The sequence below is a fragment of the Pezoporus wallicus genome, unplaced genomic scaffold, assembly GCF_028554395.1.
Source record: "Pezoporus wallicus isolate ANWC-B61680 ecotype Strahan unplaced genomic scaffold, APGP_CSIRO_Pwel_v1 contig_360, whole genome shotgun sequence".
Classification (NCBI taxonomy): Eukaryota; Metazoa; Chordata; class Aves; order Psittaciformes; family Psittacidae; genus Pezoporus; species Pezoporus wallicus.
Window position 1 is genome coordinate 871973 of NW_026640059.1, and position 22139 is coordinate 894111.

Genomic DNA, 22139 nt, shown 5'->3' on the forward strand with positions numbered 1-22139 from the left:
AATTTCAGTAACACTGCAATCTGTTTGCCTGATTTACATCAGCTGCTCCAAAGAGAACTAGCACGTAGGACTGATGAATACTGCTGCATGACACACACTGAAGTCTCCTTATTCCAAAGTAAAAGGAGAGGGGGGTGTGTGTGTGTCCCTGCCCAGGAAATGGATCTGTTAACAGCCTACTTTAGTAACATTCACTCCCGTCTTCCACCATATGTTTTGAACTGACTTTCCAATTTCAATTAAACCTGTAGAAAAGTTATTGCCTTTGTCAATTTTTATGAAAACTGCTGTCCAGGGAAATTAAACCCTCAAATTACTGCTCCCGAGGAAGGAAAGGCCGGCAGTGTTTCTTCTCTATCTCTTCAAAATGGCAGCACCAAGCATCCCAAAAGGAAACACCTCTAACTCATCACCTGCACTTTCTTCTGGGTCAAGGGAGGGTATGAGGAGATACCCACTTTACTTAGGTGACTATAGAGAAAAAAATACAGCACTTTTATTCCCTATGAAGAACCCTGGAGTTTCTATTCCACATATATATTCAATATTAAAAGTACTATGAATTTACAGCAACTAGACTGACAGTTATCTACAAGCCATTTTATCACATTACCACATCACTTTGCTTAGTCACACAAAATTTTGCTTCACACTTTAACTAAATCTTAAAAGCTTATCTGTTGCTTATGCACAAAACCCACTCATACACCTTTATGGAGGGTAAGTGTTGCCTGCTTTTAACCTGAAAGAGCCAAAAAAGAAAGTTATTTTAATTCCAATAATATACCCTAAGTCTCCTAAAGCAGCATACAAACTGAACAGTTCGACTTTCTAAAACTTGGTCTGCCAAATGCAATGGTAATGTAAGGTGAAATCAAAATACACTTTGTTAATATTCATGTTGTATGAAGTTCTATACCCTACCAAATCAATGTATTTGTAAAAAAGCAGTTGTTCTCAAAGTTATTTATCTATTTCTTTCAATTTAGCAACTGCTTTAGGCAAATTTGATATTTTTAAATACACTGGACAAACCATTATTTGAAATACTAAGTACTGAAGAATAATACATTCATATAGCGGCAAACAGAAGTTTGAGACTTGGTTTTGTGCTTTAAATCGGAACGTTTTATCACTAAGAAGTTCCCATTCACATGTGCATTTACTGGCTAATAAGAGTAAGAAAATACATGTTTTTTTTTTTTTACCCACTCAATATGTTTGCTGCGAAGTCTCAAGTCCTATATACATGAGGTTCCTGTGACTTAGAAGCCTCCTAAAGCAAAAACCTCCAGAAAATCCCACAATCCTTTTGGGAATAAAGAGGGGCAAACTAAATTGGTGCATCATAATGAAAGCAGAAAATATATCTTTCAACTCTTAGCTACATGCACTTTCATACATAAGCAGCTCTGGCCTTAACTCAGCTTAGCTGAGAAGTATCTTGTCTAGAGTTCAGATGAATAAAGACCAAAGAACCACCCTTCCAGCAGCGGTGATGCAAGTAATTTCTGCAATAGCATATTGCTCAGTGAAAACATGAATACAGCTCTAGATGGCAGCTCAGCAGATTGCAATCACAGGTATATTCCGGAAGGTATGATCAGTACTGCCTAAATGCTAGGTGAGTGAGCCATAACTAATGCAGAGCTCATCATATAGTCTTTACAGTCATTTACCTAATGAGAAAGCCTACACTCAAACAGACTGTATCCAGGACCACCAGTAGCAAACCTGAGTAAGCTAGGACTTTGCCCAAAGATTGTCCTAGCAAAGATAAACCATTTAAACATCCTGAAAGTGAGGGTGCAGATTCAGCAGCATGTGGCTGCATCAAAGACACAGGCAAATTAACACCTGAATTTAGATGGAATGATAAAAATCACATAAAGATCAAAATACAGTCAGATTTAATCAACTACCTTCTTAAATGGTGCTAGAAGAAATTGCCTTAAAGCTTTAAAAATACCACCTCTTGCTATTCTAAGTGGACATTCTCATTAGTGATGTTGCATTACATTGAAAGTGCTGAATAACATTACATGTAATCTGTCCCTTGAAAGACTGAGTACCAGGGCTCTTATCTTGGCATTTCATTAACATTTGCCTCCAAAGATCCTCTCAATCTTGAACTCTGCAGGGTTGATGTGCTTAGAAAGGACCCATCTATGCCTCATGTATTCTGATTCAAGAACTAATGAGCACCTGCATATAACATACTCTTGTAATAATTATACAACTGTGAAGAAATTTTGCCACACTGAGATACCCTCTGGTTGGATTCAAACAGAGCCACACAATGAAAAAGAGTTCAATGTAAGGAGGAGAAGAAGTAAAATAAACAAACAAAAAACACAACCACCAAACCCAGGAAAAAAGGAGGTGGGCCTTTAAAATAGCAACTCCAGAAAAAAGCCTGCAAACTGAAGCAAAGGTCCTTAAGAATGTTCAAAGTGGGCCTTGACAATTAGGATAAAGTACAAAACTTACAAAAATAAAAACAATCATAAAGGAGAATTTGCTCTGGCTTAACAAAGTAGTAGTAAGTGACATGAGTGAAATGTACATGAGGATGGACTTTGAGGCATGTTCCTACGGATGTTGCTAGGGTAACAACCAGGATAACCTGTTTTCCAAGCTCAGAAAAGTGTATGATTATGATGCTAAGTTACACATAAGCAAGTATTCCAAGCAGAAAACGTGTTTCCATAAATAATGGATTATATCTTACTTTATTATGAGCAAATAACCAAGTAGAAAAGTGCCACATGGCCTAAGGACAATGGTATTATCTCAGCAACTGAACAGAGAAGGAAATCTTGATTTGGTCATCTCAGATTTTTTACCTAAATCAATCAGTTGATCATTACTTCCTTGAATTGTAATTTAGGTTTAGTTACCACATCATTAATTGCAGAGTGTGACAGAAACTTTGTTAAGACTCTTAAGTCAAAGACAAGGGATGGCTACTCATGACTGTTTTGGCAAATGTGCATAAACATGCAGGGAGAAGTAGGGGTGTTAAATACCTTCTAGTCCCACAATTGTCACATGCTGATTTCAACTGGATCCCTAAACCTTTATCCCACCTTCAACAGCTGTGTGTGAATTACAACACTATTTGATAGCTAGGCTGGTCTTTCCTCAAAGAAATTTGACAATGAACTGTCAGCTGAAGATATAGCTGCTGCATATTCAGTAGGTGCTTGAAGAAAACGTATAGAGGGAAATATGTTGACAAGATTGTTTAACGGAAGACCTGTATGAAGCACATGATATTTGATTGTTCAGAACAATTTGGGCAAAGTATAGGAATCTGCAGCTCAAGTTCAGCTGGTCTCATTGAGCAATGCCCTTTAAAACTTTCATTAGCAGATATTATACATAAATCTTAAGACCTGAGAAACACAAATGAATCTCAGAATCCATGGAGGATTCAAGCAGAAAGTAGACATCCAGTTCAAAGCATGCAAATTAAGTGCCCTAGACATTTTTATTTGTGGTCATGTTTCCAAAAGAGTGACTCTTGAACCATTCATAAAGGATCCGAGCCCTTGTGCACTGTGCACATGTCAGATGAGTTTCTCAAGGGACACTCACAGGGCTAGCAAATAAACCCCTACCATTCAGCTTTAGGCAAAGACAGGTCTAGCAGGTCATCTTAAAATTTATACCAAAAATATTCAGGGTTAAGCTTTGTTAAGCAAAGCTCCCTGGGTGTCTAAAGTGCCACTTCAATGCATGCTCAGAAATACTTTGGATTCTCACACTTGGCACTCCTCCATTAAAACTACTCAAGGACCTGATGGACATGCCACAAGCACACTTAGCACCCTGAAACAAGAGTTTTATGGAGTACAGTGACTTCAGACACATTCTTTCAGTAACAAAGCTAAATGGCTCTAGGTCTTGCTCCCTCTTTTGTTCAGTAACATTCTTGGCAACATAGCAATGCCTAACTTCCAGATGCATGACCGATTATTCAACATTCACTTTTCTAGAATTTGCAGCTCTTAGTCTCAAAATAAAATAAAAGCTATTATAAGAAACAAAACAGGCAGTTCTGTTGTATGACGCAGTACAACGACAAGATATCTTGGCACAGATGTACATGATTTACAGTCACTGAGAAAACCAGTGCAGCATTGTTCAACCTAACACATTTTCTTGAAAACCGTATTTGCGCGTGATTTTCCTCGGCCTCTATCAGTTTGACTATTTACACTAAAACAACTGTGGGAATGAAATACTGTCCTGGGTTCAGCAGTAGCAGTCATTTTGCTCCTTCTTGGTAGCTGGTGCAGTGCTGTGTTTTGACTTTCAGCCTGGGAACAGAGCTGATAGTGATGTTTTGGTTTGGCCAAGGACTTTGTGAGCCTCATGCTCTGCCAGGGAGGAGGGGAAGCCAGGAGGAAGCAGAGACAGGACACCTGACCCAAACTGACCAAAGAGGTATTCCATATCACAGCACGTCATGCCCAGGATGTAACTGGGAGTTAGCCGGAAGGGTTGGGAGACTGCAGGGTTGGAGGAGGTATCGGTCGGTGCTTGGTTGGGGCTGGGGGGGCAAGTTATCAGTCAGCTGGTGGTGAGGTGTTGTATTCTCTTCCCTTGTTATTTCCTTTATCATTATTATCATTGGTGGTAGCAGTAGTGATTTGTGTTATACCTTAGTTACTAAACTGTTCTTATCTCAACCTGTGGGAGTTGCATTCTTTTCGATTCTCCTCTCCGTCCCTCTGGGAGTAGGGGGAGGGAAAGAAGGGGGGGAGTGAGGGAACGAGTTACCTGACTGGGTTTAAACCACGACAAATACCAACCACTGAAATTGTCGTGTGGACCCTAAATATAAAATACAGTAAAAGTTCTTAGGAAACTTGCTTGCATTTCACCCACTCTCATTACAGTAATACAGACACACTTCTAGGCTTTTTGTCTGTTACCCCAGAGCAGTGTAAAGTTGCTGGCAGACAATTATGGGGAAACATCCATTTCTCCCACTCCAGGATTTTTTGAGTTGGTAGTCATGTCCTAGCCCTTAACGCTCACTGACTGAGAACCTTGCAGTTATGCCTGAATTATAGTTATGGAGAAATGTACTTCAGATGAAAAAGGTGAACAAATCCAGTGACAACAAAAGTCCCTGCCTCCAGCATCATCTATGCAACATTCTTCTAATAGACAATTTTTACAGTTTTCCTCACCTCCTCTGGATGGTTAAAAATTGAACAGTAAGCACACAGAGTTCGCAGAATGCTGCTCAGTCGCAGAGGGGAGCGGGGGCAGGCTTGTGTGCCACTTGTGTTAAGAATAATGACCAGCTTATGCACAGACTGGGTGAAAATTAGGCTCTGAAGCAGAGCCTGTTTCAAACACTTTCAAAGAGCCTGTTCTTTTGTTGAGTCCTCCCTCAATACCACTGCTCTCTAAAATATTTTAATGAGATTAGGGCATGACACTAAACTGGTGATGTGTGGATAGGCAGTCATATCTGTTAAGATGTATTCAATTTTTATTTTTTAGAGGTAAGTGCTGTTTATCTGTGTACTGAGAGACAACGGCCAATTCCACCATATGCTTCTGAAAAGTCATTTCAAGATTTGGCACCGAATCACAATATTAATTTCTCACAATAAACTAAAAAAAATCTCAGATTTACCTACTTCAATGAAGCATACTGATTATCTGAAGTCTTTTGTATAAAATATGTGCATACACTACATAGACTGCTTCTGCCTCAACATGCTTCCTCTCCAGTGCCAGAAAGTTAGCATTTTCCTTCATTCTACTACACACTAAAACTTGGAAAATTCATCAGATGTTAAGCAAAACTCTTAGGTAAAATAATAAAGCCACTGTAAAATAATAAAGCCACTGAGACTACACCATACTCAAAAGATTTGGAGGATAGTAACATCCTTTGATCAGTTAATGCTCAAAATCTGACACTGACCACAAACTGATGAAAAATGCTGCTGACCTCAACAAGTGCTTCCAATTCTTCTGAAATTAAGCTTGTACTTACCTGCTTAATTGCGGCTTGCACAGGGGTCTCCCTCTCCCACACCTTTTTTTTTTTTCCAGTTGTTTTCTCTCAGGACTACAGAATGTATTTAATATATTTTTGGACTGAAGGGTAGTTTATTTTCTTTAATTACTGATACTTTCATATGTTTATTCAGGGTAATATTACAACTGAGAGATTGTTGCAAAGCCTTGCAGTTTACACTGGGAAGATGGATGTTGCTTTTGTTAATTTGTAGACAAAATATTACCACTGAACTCAGAGGCATTGAAAACTCACAAAGAATTTCTTCCCAGAAGTAAAACTCACATGTCTGAATACACACAAGAATCTGAGTTTTGCTACAAGCAAAGTGCCTCAACTGAACTTTATTGGTTCTTCAGACATAGTCCGAAACCCAAACTACCAGGTAAGGGTATCATCTCATTACCTAAAAGAGCTGCTGCATATCAGAAAGAAATGCCAGCAGTAATTCTGGCTGCTAATAAGTGCAGATGATCAATGACAGATACCATTACTAGCAGCAAAACCAAAAAGACAATGGAAACTTTTGAGCTTCAGCATCCGTGACCACTAAAAGGAACGAGCAGTTAGAAATAGGAGTTCTAGCAATTAGTAAAGGCAACAATTTCTGTAACAGCCTACTGCAGTACTATGCAGATCTTTCTTGCTTGCAACCAAGTTTATAACTACAGCTGAATCACAGCTCACGACTAGTCAGGACTCTCAAAACTCGGAGGATATCATTCCACAGAACCCCACAGGCTATCATTCTACTTTTCTTTCATATCAACATCATGAAAACTTTAGAAAAAACAATAAGATAAATACAACCATCATCACTATGGCTATTATTGTCATGAAGAAATAAGTACTGCTTGCAAGTGCAGACAGCTGATACAAAGCATGCCCTCAGCTTGTGTACCGAAGCGTATTCTCTTCCAAGCTATAAAAGCCAGCTTTATCAGACATACATGGAACAAGAAAATTCTCCCATACACTGATATAGGTGCAGACTGCTAACTTGTTCTGATCTTGACATCTCAAGCTATAACAGCTAAATACGTCACATATTCTACTTACGGAAACCAGCAGACCAAAATTCAATTTCATTGCATACACAAGGTCAGACTCGCTTCCCAGGCTTCCAGCAGATAACAGTGGCTTAGACTCCAAATTAACATCTCTTTATAAAAGCAGAAGGCTAATGCCCTGAACACGTCAAATTTACACAAGTAGAAAGAACATGTTGAGAGTATCAGCTTAAGATTCTCTCTCAGCCTTCCTTCACACCCCGAGTGGTAGGAAAATACTAACGCGCCTATCTTCCATAGCTCTTATTTGATCCATCTCAAACTTTCCTACTTAAAAGACAGAAGCTGCCCTGCTCTACTGGGAATTATACTTTGAAGCCTGCAGGTAGACCTGTAGTCAGTCAATCTGGGCAAACAGAAGGTGCCATAGGTATTAAAAAAGGCTTTCTGGGAAAGATTACCTGATAGAAACAATGCCAGGTCCAGAATAATTAAATCATTCCTTCACAATAAAAATTAATTAAATAAGTCTGTTATTCCTAAGAGAAAGTAAGTGTGCCAATTAAGCAAAAAACCCTGTTACAGGGAAAAACTGCCAGCAGCACAAGCTATTTCAGCTGACATTACTTCAGAAAAAGCCCACCATTCACCATCTGTTCTTGCACAAATTCTGAATGCTAAGAAAGTTTCCAACATCACTGATGAAAAGAAAGCAGTCAAGATGCAGAAGTTTTTTGTTTTGCGGTTAAAAAGAACAAGCATCTAAGACAACTCACATTTCAGCAAGAACAAAAACCAGAAGTTTTGCACATTTCATAAAAAATCATTCCAGAGAATTGCAATAGGGTTGAATGAAAGTGGAGGACATGTAGGGGATATAACATGAAACAAGTAAAAGCTTCATACAAATTTGACATGAGAAGCAGGTGGGCAACTCCAGACAGCAGGTCACATGTGCAAAGTTTTTTCCTAGGTTAATGAGATCAAAATCTTTGGAAACTAATGGCTTCATCAATCTTCTAAAGGGAAGACCAATTATCCAAACAATTTGTTTCATTCAGCCAAACAAAATAAAGGTCAGTGTGTGACAAGGAAGCTAAAGGACTCAGGGCAACAGAGAAAACAAAAAAGTCTAGGTAGATGGCGTTGCCAGTAACATTAACCATCAAGTGAACTACCACACCAGGATAAACAGTCTCTTCCAACATGCAACTCCCAACCGAAGTAAAAACAAGTAACAAGACTCCATGAAATTTTACTTCATCATGCTCAAAAAGATGAATTGTAACTGAATAGCTAAAGAAAAAACCCAAATGAGGATTGAAAGCTTATTTCATAGTAAACCTTGCTTAGCTAAGCAAAAGTTTTAAGAGAATATGACTGCCCTCTATAAATACATTCATGGAAACAAGTACCCTAGAAGAAACAGAGGAGCTACCTAAGTCAAGGAGAACAACGGCATAAAAATGAACCTTTCAAATTTTGCCATTCATCTGGAAATCAGAGTTCCTAAGTTTGAAGACAGTCTCTATCAAAGAGCTACGTAATACTTCAATTCCTTTGAAGTGTTTGCTGAGTTCACAGAAGGGATTATACCAATAGATATATAGCAACATACTATGAGGACAGCAGATGACATGTAGACAGAATGCAATTCCAACGCTATCCTGCATATTCCGATGATTTAGCTCACGAGTATAATGCACTTTTTGAGTAAACCTCTAGGGACATAAATTACTTCGCTATATCCTTCCTAGTTTTGTCTAGCATAAAAATTAAAAACAAACCATAAATAATACTAGGTAAAATAACACGAAATTACTAGCTGGTAGGAGATTAAGTATTCCATACAAAACAACAATCTGAAGATTATGGATTATTACCACGTGGTCCATCACTGTGGCAAAGTTGAGGAAAAAACAGATGAACATTACTGTGTCATTTAATTAAAAAATTTATTTCTCCCCAGGCTGAAACACAAAATCAGTTGCTGCAATTTATGAATGAGCTAAACATTTTGGGCACTTTTTAATACTCTAGAAAATAAGGTTCCAAAAATCCCTTACAAGTTCTTCCTTAGAAAAATGTTAAATGACAGATGGAGTTTTAGTATTTCTCATGACACCAGATGATGCTTTATCTGCAGTCATGCAATACACCTCTTAAACAGTTATTTCTCACAATTCTAGTTTATGCTGCAGAAAGATGTACTAGTAATTTAGTATCACTTGTATTTTCTCTCTAAATGAAAGATACCAGCAATGACAGTTTAATAACTCCACCTCAAAACTGCAGCTACTATGCTGAATACATGACCTAGGATTCCTAGAACGAAAACCACCTTATTTTTCAATGAACTAACAAAAAAAAACAATTATTTTTAGTTACTATGTATCCCTTTTACAGGTTTTATACCAACAAGCTTAACACATTTCAACATTTCTACTTTACTTTAATATCGCCCCCTCTATTTTTTTCTTCTTCTTCCTTTATCTTTTCTCTCTGTGCAATTTAAACAGAATCTATTTACTAAGTCATTTGAAGTCACTACCACTCGAAACAAATACATTATACCACACACACCTGGGTTTGGTATAACAACACTGCTTGATCCCTCATAAAGCAGCCCTAAATTCATGCAAGGTTCAAGAACAAACTTGGGCCACAATTGGTTATTTTCTTTCTTCACCCAATTAATTTCTGAATTAATCCAGAAACAACACTGGTTTGAACTAAGTAGCTTCCTTCTTTTTTTTTTTTTTTTTTATTTGAGTACAGAGGAGGTTGGGAACAAAAGACTTGGGCCAGAACCTTCAGCTAAATGTTTTTAACAGTATCTTACATTCAAGATACTATTTTATATTCAAATTAGGAGTGCAAACTAGAAATAGTGCATTGATTTAAGAGAGTGTTTAGTGCTGTCTTTTCATCAGATTTATATAGGTATGCAGATGGCAAAAGCCTTAATGAGGTTTTTACGTTAGTTTTGTAGCATCTGTCCTACTTCCCAGCAGATCAAAACAGCATTTGAGAGCATTCAACCCACTTCAACAAAAGCAGCCAAACACTGGCCAAAAAAAAAGGAAATCTGTTTAAGGGTCCCTCTTACCTGTGTATGTAGCAATTCCCACTGATAGCACAGTAAAGTCATACAAAAGAAATTCATCTTGCTAGACTAAAAAGCTTGGACAGTAACACAGAGGTCAAATTCTTCCACCACTAAAGCAATTTACCCCTTCTAAATGCAGAGTAGGAAACAGTGATAATCCAAAACCTAGTTTTATTACTTCCACTTTGCAAGTATAGTGTTACTGCTTATAAATATGAAAGATGTCCTTCACAGACATACACAAGTCCAGCAAAACTCTGCCAGCAAAGCCTTCCCAGCACACCTTTTCACAGCAGACAGGTCCCTTGAGCTAACATCTCTAAAACATGCAGACCAAACAAAACATGTTTTATCTCTTCACAGAAAACTTCCATCAATGTTGTTGGTCAACCAAAGTGATGTTCCAGAGCTTAGCCCAAGCTGAAAAGATTTATATAAAGGTACACTATCACTTCTATAAAACATATTTAAGACAAGACTTTCAGCTTACCGTTACAGACTTGAGAGTCATTCCGTGATAGGTGCCCATGGTATCAATTTTAAAGCCTTCCGTTTCTACAAGGAAAAAACGTCACTTGTAAATCACTACAAACACAGGGGTGTCACGTCTAAATGGAAAACACTAGAAATACACTGTAAATTAGTTTTGCAAGTAACGCATCTTGCTACTGGTAGTGCTTTAGGTTCTGTTCACAGTATAAAACCTGGTCAGTAACTAGGAAATCTGTGTTTTCTTTAGACAGATGTCCGTTTGGTATTTCTGCTTCCTGAATAAGCATTTCCTGCTGCATGGAATCATTTAAACCACTCCAAAGAATATATACTTAATTTTTTGTGAGAATATGTTACAACATGCATGCAGTCTCAGAATTCTCTTCACTACAAAATGGAGAACTACCTCATATTCCCAGAATGCATTATAAAATGCAAAATATTCAATTTGTAGTTCTATTAATGGAAAAAAAGAAAAAACAACTTAATAATAAAGCAGTTTACATGCTGACTATAAAACTGGCTACTTAACATGATAAATTCTCTACTGGAGTGCAGAAACAACAATGTAATTGTCATATGATCTAGAAGATAGAATTTGCATAAATTCAAAACTTTCAGACTAAAGGTGATAAAAAAGGTTGGTTTGAGCTGGGTTGGTGTTTTTTATATTATTTTTAGTATTTTTAGTCAGACTGAATTTATGCTGAGTATGTGCTAGAAGCCTGCAAGTGCTCTGTGAGTAAACCTACTTCCACTAGCTTGTTTGCCTTTGAATCCTCCTTCTCTGTCCTACTCTCAGCACTCTAAGAGCAAAGCCAGTTCCTGAGTATTGTCAGGAGGACTTGGAAGAAATTATTTTCCTTCTGTAAATTCCCTAGCCTCATGCATCTACTGTCAGCTGACCCAACAAACCAACCACCCAATAAATTCATCCTTAAAATGGCATGATAATCACCAAACCATGATAAGCAAGCATTTGTCTATACCCAGGAAACTTTAGGGCTATTTCAACTAGATCTGCATAACAGTTTCTGACACTGTGCAGAAACAGCTATTTGGCATTGAAAGATTTTTTTTGTCATTTATTACACCACCTTCATACAATGCATCAGCAAAAAAACTCTGTAACACCAGAAATAAAATGGAACTGAGGTAATGCTCACACCTGAACCTAAAAATATTCCAAGAAAAACACCAGATTTTCAAGATTGGTAGAGCTTCTTGCTCCTTAAGATACACAAATTAACTTAAATTGAAAGCCAGACAACCCTGAAAACAACGCAGAGAGGCTCTAGGAAGCATCTGTGGTTGCTCATCCTTTCTTCCTTAGATGACAAAGATTATCAGACACTCATAGGAAATGAAGCAGAAAAGTTTGCCAGATTTAATAACTCCACAGTGCTTAGATAAATATACCCGAAGGGGGCTGAAAACTGATCATACTCATCTTACCACAGAGACAGGTATCTACTTCCTGAACACTGTTTTTTTTTTTTTTGTTTTACCTGTCTCCCCCCGTCCACCACTCCCTCAATTAGGTAATCAGACCTACCACCAACTACTAAGTGGAAAGGCCTACTGTTACTGCTCATGTTTTATTTTACACAAAGCCACCATCTCCAGGCCTCCTTCATCTTTGCTTCTTGAAGCCACCTCTACCCTTCTGCCAGATTTCACATTTCTGAACCACACAGAATTGATTCTGAGAGAGCAAACCGCAGGTATACACAGACATGAATTCAGTCTTCTTTACTATGGAAAGAAAAAGAAGCCTAGTGTCTGTTTACTGCCTTGCTCCCCAACCCCAAGATATAATTATGCATTGAATAATTAGGACTGACAGAGCTGAATTTGAGCTAAAGATACTTAAGTTGCACCTGACCACCACTTCTATGGATAATAGCTTCCTCTGTGACTATACAGGTCACTGTTTTTGGGCAAGCAGCATATTAATATCTCAGAATATTATCACTGCAGAATACTTGGTAGAGATGCCCTACATTGAAGAGAGGGTTTTGCTGACCTGGAGTGACATAAATCAGGAGGTGTATAACCTAGGCTGACGGTTGTGATTTTCAGAAGAACAACAACAGCAGAACCTCTCCCCTTTTCAGATGGACCTGTTATGGTTTCCTCTTGCCTGTGACATGGAGAATTTCCAGCTACTTTAACCAGATGCTCCTCTAAAACTCCAAAGATGACAGACAACCCTTAAAAAGGCCAGCAAAGCATCTCCCATTGTGCCCAGCCTACCATGATTTCTTTCAGTTAAGCACAAATACTGGGTCTTTAATTAGTTGTACATGTTAGATCCCCGTTTCAGTTATTTCTTCTCCACTGGACTCTATTTCTACTTTTCCCTCTAATAAAACTTCACATTCTTTCTCAATTGATTAGGAAACCCTAACTCAAGTCTCCATGAGCGCTGCAAAGGGAATAAAGGCCCACAGAACCAGCACCACAGTTAGAAAGCAAATCAAAGGGGAGAGAGGCAGCAGGCAGGCAACAAGCTTCTGTTCGACCGGCAGTGGGTTCACCTTTTGCAAAAATCTCCCCAAGTCTCTCAAAATCTGGCCTGGTTCATTTAATGAGACACAAAAGCTACTAGCCAGAGCCCTGGCTCTCAGCAGCCTCCCACTCTCAGCCTTGTGCTGATCCCAGCAGGAGAAGCAAACAGCTAGGATCCTCAAGAACTCCTTTTACCTCAAGCATTAGATGGGACATTCTTGCCTGCTTAATGTTTCCAGCAGCTATACGTGCCTTCTAATGCTATTTAATAGTTACTCAGGTAATAAATAAAGCATTTCTGATAATCTGTAAATAACGGCATAGTACTTTTCCTCATTAATTTATATTTAAGGGATACTCAATGGTCAAAGTAGGATACCGGTATCCACTTAACATTCCTGCAAACAGCTACTGAAGCTACCTTGAGGTATACTGTAAACCCCAAGCCCTGCAAGTAGGGGGGATGAATAGAAGAAACCATCTTCATAACTGCCCAACAACTCAAATTTCCTGCCTCAAATTCTGGTTTCAGCATCTGGAGAATGAGTTGAGGATCGTCATCTTCTAGATAACGACAGCAACCCTCCTTTAACTGGTAACAGCACATTCTTCTCTCAGAGTGCAGCTTTTTCGACCTGAACCTCACATTCATCCTGTGATATTCTACCAGCCAGCCACTCACTTTTCTTACAGAAATAAACACTGCTGCAAGCGACAGTCCTGTCACTTGCACTTTATGCCTTTTTATAAGGTTTCGACAGTTTGTACACTTGGCCACATACAGTGGTACCCTCAGCTCTACTCAATGTATACAGACTGTGCAGAGAGAAAAAAAAACACTTCCAAGCCAGGGACTCTACAGTTACAGCTGCATTCCCACTTCAAAATTGCTGAGAGTGTTAGCCCAGTTAATGTAGCTGGTTGTAAAAGACATTGAAGGGCTAGGCTAGAAAGCGGAGAGGCACTTCTTCCAGAGCATTCTCTGAGAGCAGTGGCTGGCCCTGATACAGCTGCTCAAAAGCAAACCTCAAACACAAGAGGAACCACAGGCCCCAATAAAGAGGAGTAAAACAGAGAGCAACCAGGGGATGTGCCCCCAGCATATATAAGCATAAATGCTGTACCATACCCTCTGGCTGAGAATAAAAAAGCAATTATTTCTCCCCTCCCTCCCACACCACCTCAAATCTGTACTGCTGAGTCATGCACCAGCACAGAAATGAAATACTAATGCCTGGCTGAGAATTCATTTGTAACTCTAGTTTCAAAATCATGGCTTCACTAATGGTAATAGAGGTAGCAGTTAAATTTATAAGCAATCTATTACACAAAAGGTATTTAAGCAGAAAAGAGACCTTAAAGTAAACATATCATGATGGCAAGATTTTGGACCCTTATTTTTAAACCTGGAATTAGATGCACAACAGCTGTTGAAAAAGGAGAGTCTTCAATACATTGGGACTTTTCAATAAAATTACAAAATTTATGTATGTTTCATATACATGTTTACATAATTTATGCATTTCTCATTAGGCAAAAAGCAGTCTACATTAAATACTTCAAAAGCAGGTCTAACACTAGGGAGTATAGAATGCTAGCAAAGCCCAACGTTAATGTATTGTGAAGAATTGTATCTCAACTTTATCCATTTGCCAACTAGAATCAGTTTTATAAATGTAAACACTGTTAGAAACACCAATATCAACAAATGCATTTCCACTGGATTCTTGCTATACAAATGCCTATATCTTGAGAGACTAAACACAATAATGAGTAATGAATCATGTATTCTAATGCTTCCAAACCAGTTAATATTAAGACTAAATTTACTTCTCCAGTCACTGCATGTATTATGATCACAATTTCATAGCTCCATGCCGCAAAGAGTGTCAAAAGAATAACACATTTTCCAGTATGGTTCATCACTAGTTACCTTTCTAGCATCATCATGCATAAATCTAAGTGCCTTCTTATTTAAAAGAATTAAACCTGGAAATGAAAATATGCATTAACTTTTTGACTGGTTATATTCTCCATCACCAATTGGGCATATGTTCCATTTTCCTGTATACAATTATTAATGTTCAAAGTGCCATCCATGTGGTTAAAGCCCTCTGCTCTACATCCATCTAGGTCACTTTGCATTTTGACTCTGCACCTGCTGCAGTTCTAGCCATCCAATGCAGGTGCAAACTTGAGCACCGACACATTACTAAAGCTTTAAAAAGACTCAAATTAACCTGAATTTCTGGAAGAAAGTGTAGGCAAACAGAGACAGACCAAAGCAGTGTGTCTCTGAAATACTGAAGAGCTCAAGTTAAAAATCTGAGTTTAATCTGTGGATGAGTAAGACTGAATAACCACTTTTTTTTTCTTTTTTTCAGCTGTATACTCTTCAAACCCCAGATAGCAACAGCTCTGCAGAATGCCTGGAAATGATTCACTACCCCACTTCACACCCATGGTAATTAAATCACTGACACCAAATTTCATTCTGCATAAGAGTTTACTGAATAGTCCTTTTCAATACTACACCCTGACAAGTAGAAGGTTAGTTTCATGTCTACATTTCCAAGCTACACTTACTAGTTTACAAAACTCTCTACCCAGTTCATATATAATACTTCAGCAATAATATTACAAGTAATTAACACCAAGTTCTTAAAAGTGTCTCAGAGTGCTAATAGAAAAAAATTGCAGTATGAAACTGTCTATTCCAGCATTGAAGTGGATTTACAGTACTGAAAGTTATCAAACTACTTGGTCACACCAGAAAGTAGAATGTAACTTTTTTTTTTCCAAATGTGAATCTCTTGCACATATTTCCTCCTAGTTCCAACCCCCCTGCCATGGGCAGGAACACCTCATCCTAGACCATGTCGCCCAAGGCTCTGTCCAGCCTGGCCTTGAACACTGCCAAGGATGAAGCATTTATCACTTCCTTGGGCAACCTGTTCCAGTTCCTCACCACCCTCACAGTAACAAACTTCTTCCTTAGAGTTAACGTGAGCTTCCCCCGTTTAGTTTTAAACCCATTACTCCTTGTCCTGTCAAATCAGTCCCTAATGAGGAGTATGAAGGAAAGAAATAAAAGTACAAAAGGAAAAGTAGGGAAAGTTTAGTACAGAATGGAGCTCTACATTGATGAAGAGAGGATACCATCACTGACTGCTAACGTGAAAGAAACAAAACCAACAGGAAGGAAACAACAGTCAAGGAAAGTAATTACAGGGAGTTTGCCTCCTCACCTGAAAACCATTTGAACAGTGTAGCATGATGGGTGCACTGCTGAGTGACACGTTTCACTGCAGAAATATCTAGGACATAGAGTCCTACTGCAAGAGACATTCTAATACATTTCCTAGGGCATACATCACAGAACTTAAGAATGTCAAAGGAAAGATTTCCTCTCCTGCCTAACCAAAGCTGCAGGAACAAGACACCTATTTGAGATAAAGCTAGCAACTACTGACTCAGAGCTGCATAAGCAGTTCCACTTACTTCAGATATAACTGATTACTTGCTCCTCAAGAGCAGTACTTTATAACTACCACACCCCTCACATTTACTATTAACGCAGTCTAAACCATTTCAGCAGCAATACCTGTTCCATCTGGCATGAAAGTTTTATTTAAGCCAACCAGAGAGTTATCCTGGTATACCTCATCAGAAATAATGATCCATCATAAGAAGCAGAGAAATTTGCCTGCAACTCAGCAGTTTACTTAATGCACCTTATGTTAAAATTCCTAAATTTACTGTCTTAGTTGTATGAACTTGTCCTGGGTTCATCTGTAAAGAGTTATCTTTCTCCTTCTTAGTAGCTGGTGCAGTGCTGTGGTTTTGGCTTTAGTCTTTGAACAATGCTGATAGCACACCAGTGTTTTCAGTTGTTGCTAACAAATGCTTATCCCGATCAAGGACTTTTCAGTCTCTCATGCTCTGCCAGTTAAGAGGAGCACAAGAAGCTGGAAGGAAGCAGAGACAGGACACCTGGCCCAAGCTAACCAAAGGGATATTCCATACCACAGCACATCATGCCCAGTATGTAAACTCGGGGGAGTTACCTGGAAGGCCCAGACTGCTGCTCGGGTTTGGCTGGGTATCAGTCAGCTGGTGGTGAGCAACTGCATTGTGCATCACTTGTGCTTATTGTCTTGTTGGTTTGTTTTGGGTTTTTTTTCCTTTCCCCTTTAGTTCTCTCCCCTTGCTATTTCCCTTATCATTATTATTATTGGCAGTAATAGTGGGTTTGTGTTATACCTTAGTTACTGGACTGTTCTTATCTCAACCCATCGGGTTTACATTCTTTGGATTCTCCTCCCCATCCCTCTGGGAGCAGGGCGGGGGGAACAAAGAGGGGAGTGAGCAACCAGCCGCACGGCTCTGAGGCTGGACTTAAACTTCAACAAAGTTTTGACCTCTTTATGCTAGGAGCAATACTGTTAATGGAAGAATTCTGTATTAAGCCACACAAATATTCAAAGAAACAACATATCATACCTTTGCTACCTAAACTTTAAATTTTCATGAATACTGTAGTATTACATGAAATTGCACACAGACAGTAAGCAGCAATCAGGATGCATCTAGGAGAGGATTACTGTGAATTATGCCTATTGTTTTAATACCTCTGAGGAAAGAGCAAACAGGTGAAACACAAAGACAAAAGCTTGGAGAAACTGCTTCTCTTGCCTTTGTTTAACTCTTTCACCAAAATCACTACTACACATGTTACACGCATCATAAAATCCTCCCTTCCACAATTTCTAGTCAACCACATGCACAGCCATATAGAGTAAGATGTGGAAACTTCAAAGTGACACAAATCTATAGGGTTTAACTTTATCTCGCATGTTACCCATTATTACCAATTACTTCAGATTTCCTTCCCAAAATCCCCAACACTGCAGGCTTCCCATAAATACGCTGTAATTCCGAGTTCTTACTACATTAGCTGTAAAACTCAAGAACCGTCTTTGAGGAACAAAAAACGCTTTCTTTTACTTTTATTGATGGCTATTTCTGCTTCCAATCTCATTTCTGCACTGAATATTTGGGGGCCACAAGTTAATCCTGAGGACAACCGAAATAAAAATCCTTCAGTGAATGAGCTCACTTGTGATATGGTTGCAAGTGACATATATAGTTCACTTTTTAGCAAATCACATTGGAAACCATTAATGCCCAATTACAGCTTTTGAAAAACACCTGCACTGTGAGTTTTAGTCAGACTAAAATGTTAAAAATTTACAGTTTTATAAAGGAATACATCAGAAGTAAATAAGATTTACTGTTTTCTAAAATTAATTTGTAACTGAGGTATCTCAAATATCTCTACACCCTCTCCTTAGAAATCTAGATATTAATTAGTAATTCTAACTTCCGTAAATGCTTCAATACCTTTTATAAGTCAACCTGTGTTTGAAATACGGTGTTTTGAACACCAAATTTCTATTTCCAGTGTTAGCCTATGCTTACCTAAATTGGTGGTACACCAGGACTATTCCTAAATAGTGCATTTCTTTTAATACACACAGAAAACTAAAATACAAAATTAACTCTATATGTGACTACGCTAAACATAAGAAACCAGAAAGTTAAGGCATGTAAACATGTCCTAGGAAGAAGTGCCAATGATAACTACCCAAGTAGAACATGACCATCTGAGGCATTTCAAAACCACATCACAAAAGAACCTTTCAATTGCAACAAGAGCGGCAGTCCAGTCCGCTTCAGCACTGAAGGAAACCCCAAGACCACATTCTTAGAATCACATTAACATATGAATGGAATATTTTATCATTAAGTATTACTAATTACAGGCAGAAACATTTTTCTCTTGCAATAATTTAATCTCTTTTTTGAATTCTGCTTAGAAAGCTCTACATTAATTGTGCACTGGTGAGCTGCTTGACAAACACTTCTGGCTTCTTCTTCCTGCCATGCAAATCCTGTTATTTTCTGCTCCCTCTCAAACCACAGACATGGGGTAAAAGCATAAAATACATTCACCTGTTCAGTACAGATGTTTCTACAGAGGTTGCTTACTGGAACTATGTCATCTAGGGGCATGCAGACTACACCTTTACCTAACGTTCTTGTTGAAGAAGAGTCCACAATGAATTATAGGCAATTTTACATTTGAACTGTTAACACTTGTCCATTAATTTCCTTCTCCACCTTTTATTTCATACTGTACAGTAAAGTTATCTACTATTTTTAACTCTTAATAGGAAACGATAGTAAAAGAAAAAAACTTTGCAAATATGCCACCGCTGAACAATTAAAATATTATCAGAAATAAACTGAATAAATTCTAATTGGGTGACATGGTTTAGTGTGAGGTGTTCCTGCCCATGGCAGGGGGGTTGGAACTAGATGATCTTAAGGTTCTTTCCAAACCCAACTATTCTATGATTATATGATTCTAATTAAAACATTCATGGAAAGACTGATTTGGATTTTTGGGTTTGTTGGTGTCCCATTCCCCCGTGTCCCCTCTTTCTTTTCCTGACTCTTGTAACACCTAATTCTTCATGAATGCTACTGCAGGTTATTTTTCCATGCTGAAAAAGCCACCCAATATTCTGCTTAGCCTTTTCCTTCTACCCCCAAATGCACTTGTCAATGAGTAGCAGTAAATAAAAACTGCTGCACTGAAATCAACATATATTAAGGCCAACACAGAATAGACTTCAAGAGGATATAATAGAACATATGACCAATTTTGCTAGTCAGTTTCACACACACAAAATCATAAACCAAAAGGATGTATTCAGGTGTAAGTGCATATTTACTAAACTTGGGTTGTTTTTTTTTTTTTTTAAATAACTGCAGAAATAGCTACAGTCAGATTTTCAAATTGTTGTATATTATTCAGTATGAGGTGCATGGAAAACACAACCTTCACAAATTTCTTATGGCATGAAATTCTCCATTGGTGTTATATTTTATGCTTTTCTTTCTCCCATTGCAATCAAAACTGAATATCCAAGTAATAATGTGATATACTCTTGCTTTTTATTTATATAGCAAAAACAATCACATCATTTCAATATAAAATTGAACAATCACCTACAGTACAGCTCTTCCAAAATCTGAGCATTCACATACACAGCATATGAATGTTCTGAACAAAAAACGGTACTAACTTGAGCAAAGCCAAATACTCTAAAAGATGCAAGCTGAACCACTCATCTACAATTTAAAATGCAATTTAGTAGCATGTAAGTTCTAGCAGCAAGAAGTGAAAGCCCTCAGAAGGATGCATAAATAGTTCTGGTTTTTCCTTACTTCCTAACAAATAATTTCTAATAAATAACATTTTTAGACTTAATTACTTGGAAAAGCTATCGTTAGGCATAGTTACTGCTTTGTTTTGTTTTTTTTTCCTTGTTTTAGGCTTGAAAAGTAACTGCACAGGAAAACTCCTAACCCTAACTTTACAGGTCGTTGGTTTCATTTCACAATTTATTTACTTATTGTTTTAAAAGAAGTATTACAATCAACTTACCCTCTTTGCCTTTGAATCTTTCCTGATCGTATCTGTTGTAGGCAGCTGGAATAGGTTGCTTATTTCGTAAAGCGGGATCCTAAAACAGGTTAAATAAAAACTGTAAAACATACTAAAATGTATTTCATGGGTTTTGAACTTAGTAAGCCATTACAGGTAACTGCTCAAGAGTATAAAACTAGTTCATTTTTGTAGGAGTTCCAATGGATTTGAAAAATTCTCGTATGTTTCCCTTCAACATCCACTAACAATCTAACAGAAACAGTTTAGAAGTACATACTGAAAGCTATGACAACTCCCAGAGGCAAAACTAAAGTAGCAGTAACAAACTGCATTAGCTAAAAGTTTAATGTTTTATGAAACCACCAAGTTTTTGTAATATCTCAAGAATTAGCAGGGGAAAAAAATACTGTCAACTGACAATTCATGATTAAGCCTTCAACCACACACACAAGCACAAGGAACACACCATGTTCCTTGCCAGCCCAATTAAGCTAAAATTCTGCTAAACCCAGAACAAAGTTGGAGGGAAAAATAAAAGGCACTCTGGAGAAAAAAGTTTTAAAATAGAGGCTCACTAAATACTAATCCAATCTTTTTTGTGGATGTCTTCGTTACATATTCACAACTATTCTGAATGGGACGTTGTGCTGTGCACAATTTACAAAATGCAACACTAAGTAAATATTTAAATGTTGGAATTCATCTTGCTATTTAAATTTCGTTCTTAGTTAAATGCAGTAGCAGGAAAAACAAATCCAAGTATGATTAAACAGCTTTTATAGCAGACTGCCACTTAGTTCAAAAATATATTAGCTTTAATAGAACTCGATAGTAAACATCATAAGACAAAACAAATCCTGTCTAATACCTAGAAAGACTTAACCAGTAAAGCTCCAAGTCTGTCCTCCTGATTTTACAGACCAAAGAAAGCTGGTTCAAGCTGTTCCTACTCATGAGTCATGTTCCAGATTCTGAAAACATTTGCTAACCTGTCAGAAAAACTGCAAAATATTTTGTTTGAAATGGCAGTAGTCTCATCTAATACATTTTTCACAAAAAGATGCAGGATGTCACTAACGTTTGATAGATGCAGAAGCTGGCACTAGCAATTTAATCTCTAAGTAACAATAACATACTGAACAAATTAAACTAATATATTCAACTCCTTAAATACCAGTACACAATCTAAGTCAAAGATTATCTATGAACTTGTGCTTGAAGTTAAATTTTATATTTCATTATGACATGACACTCTCACTTTTGGGGTCACAGTCTTCATAATAAAAGTGCTGCTCTTACCGTCGGTGCTGTATTTGGTGCAGGTCTTTGTTCAGGTGCTCGGCCTTCTTCTCTGGCTTTTACTGATTGAAGAATTGCAAAAATATTCTTCGCAAAGTTCTGAAAAACATATGAGATAACCATGAACCTTGCTGAACGTACGGGTTTCAT

At 37.9% G+C, this 22139-nt stretch overlaps 1 protein-coding gene across 2 annotated transcripts in view; it reads right to left on the bottom strand.

Moving 5' to 3' along the window:
* CDC73 (cell division cycle 73) overlaps positions 1-22139 on the bottom strand; it is a 118095-nt gene that overhangs the window by 71256 nt on the left and 24700 nt on the right. For both annotated transcript variants that reach the window (XM_057417181.1, XM_057417180.1), the window contains exons 8-10: positions 21990-22088; positions 20688-20766; positions 10659-10723 (exon numbers count right to left, since the gene is read on the bottom strand). In XM_057417181.1, the coding sequence (XP_057273164.1) occupies positions 10659-10723; positions 20688-20766; positions 21990-22088 (243 nt within the window). The remainder of the gene's footprint in view (positions 1-10658; positions 10724-20687; positions 20767-21989; positions 22089-22139) is intronic.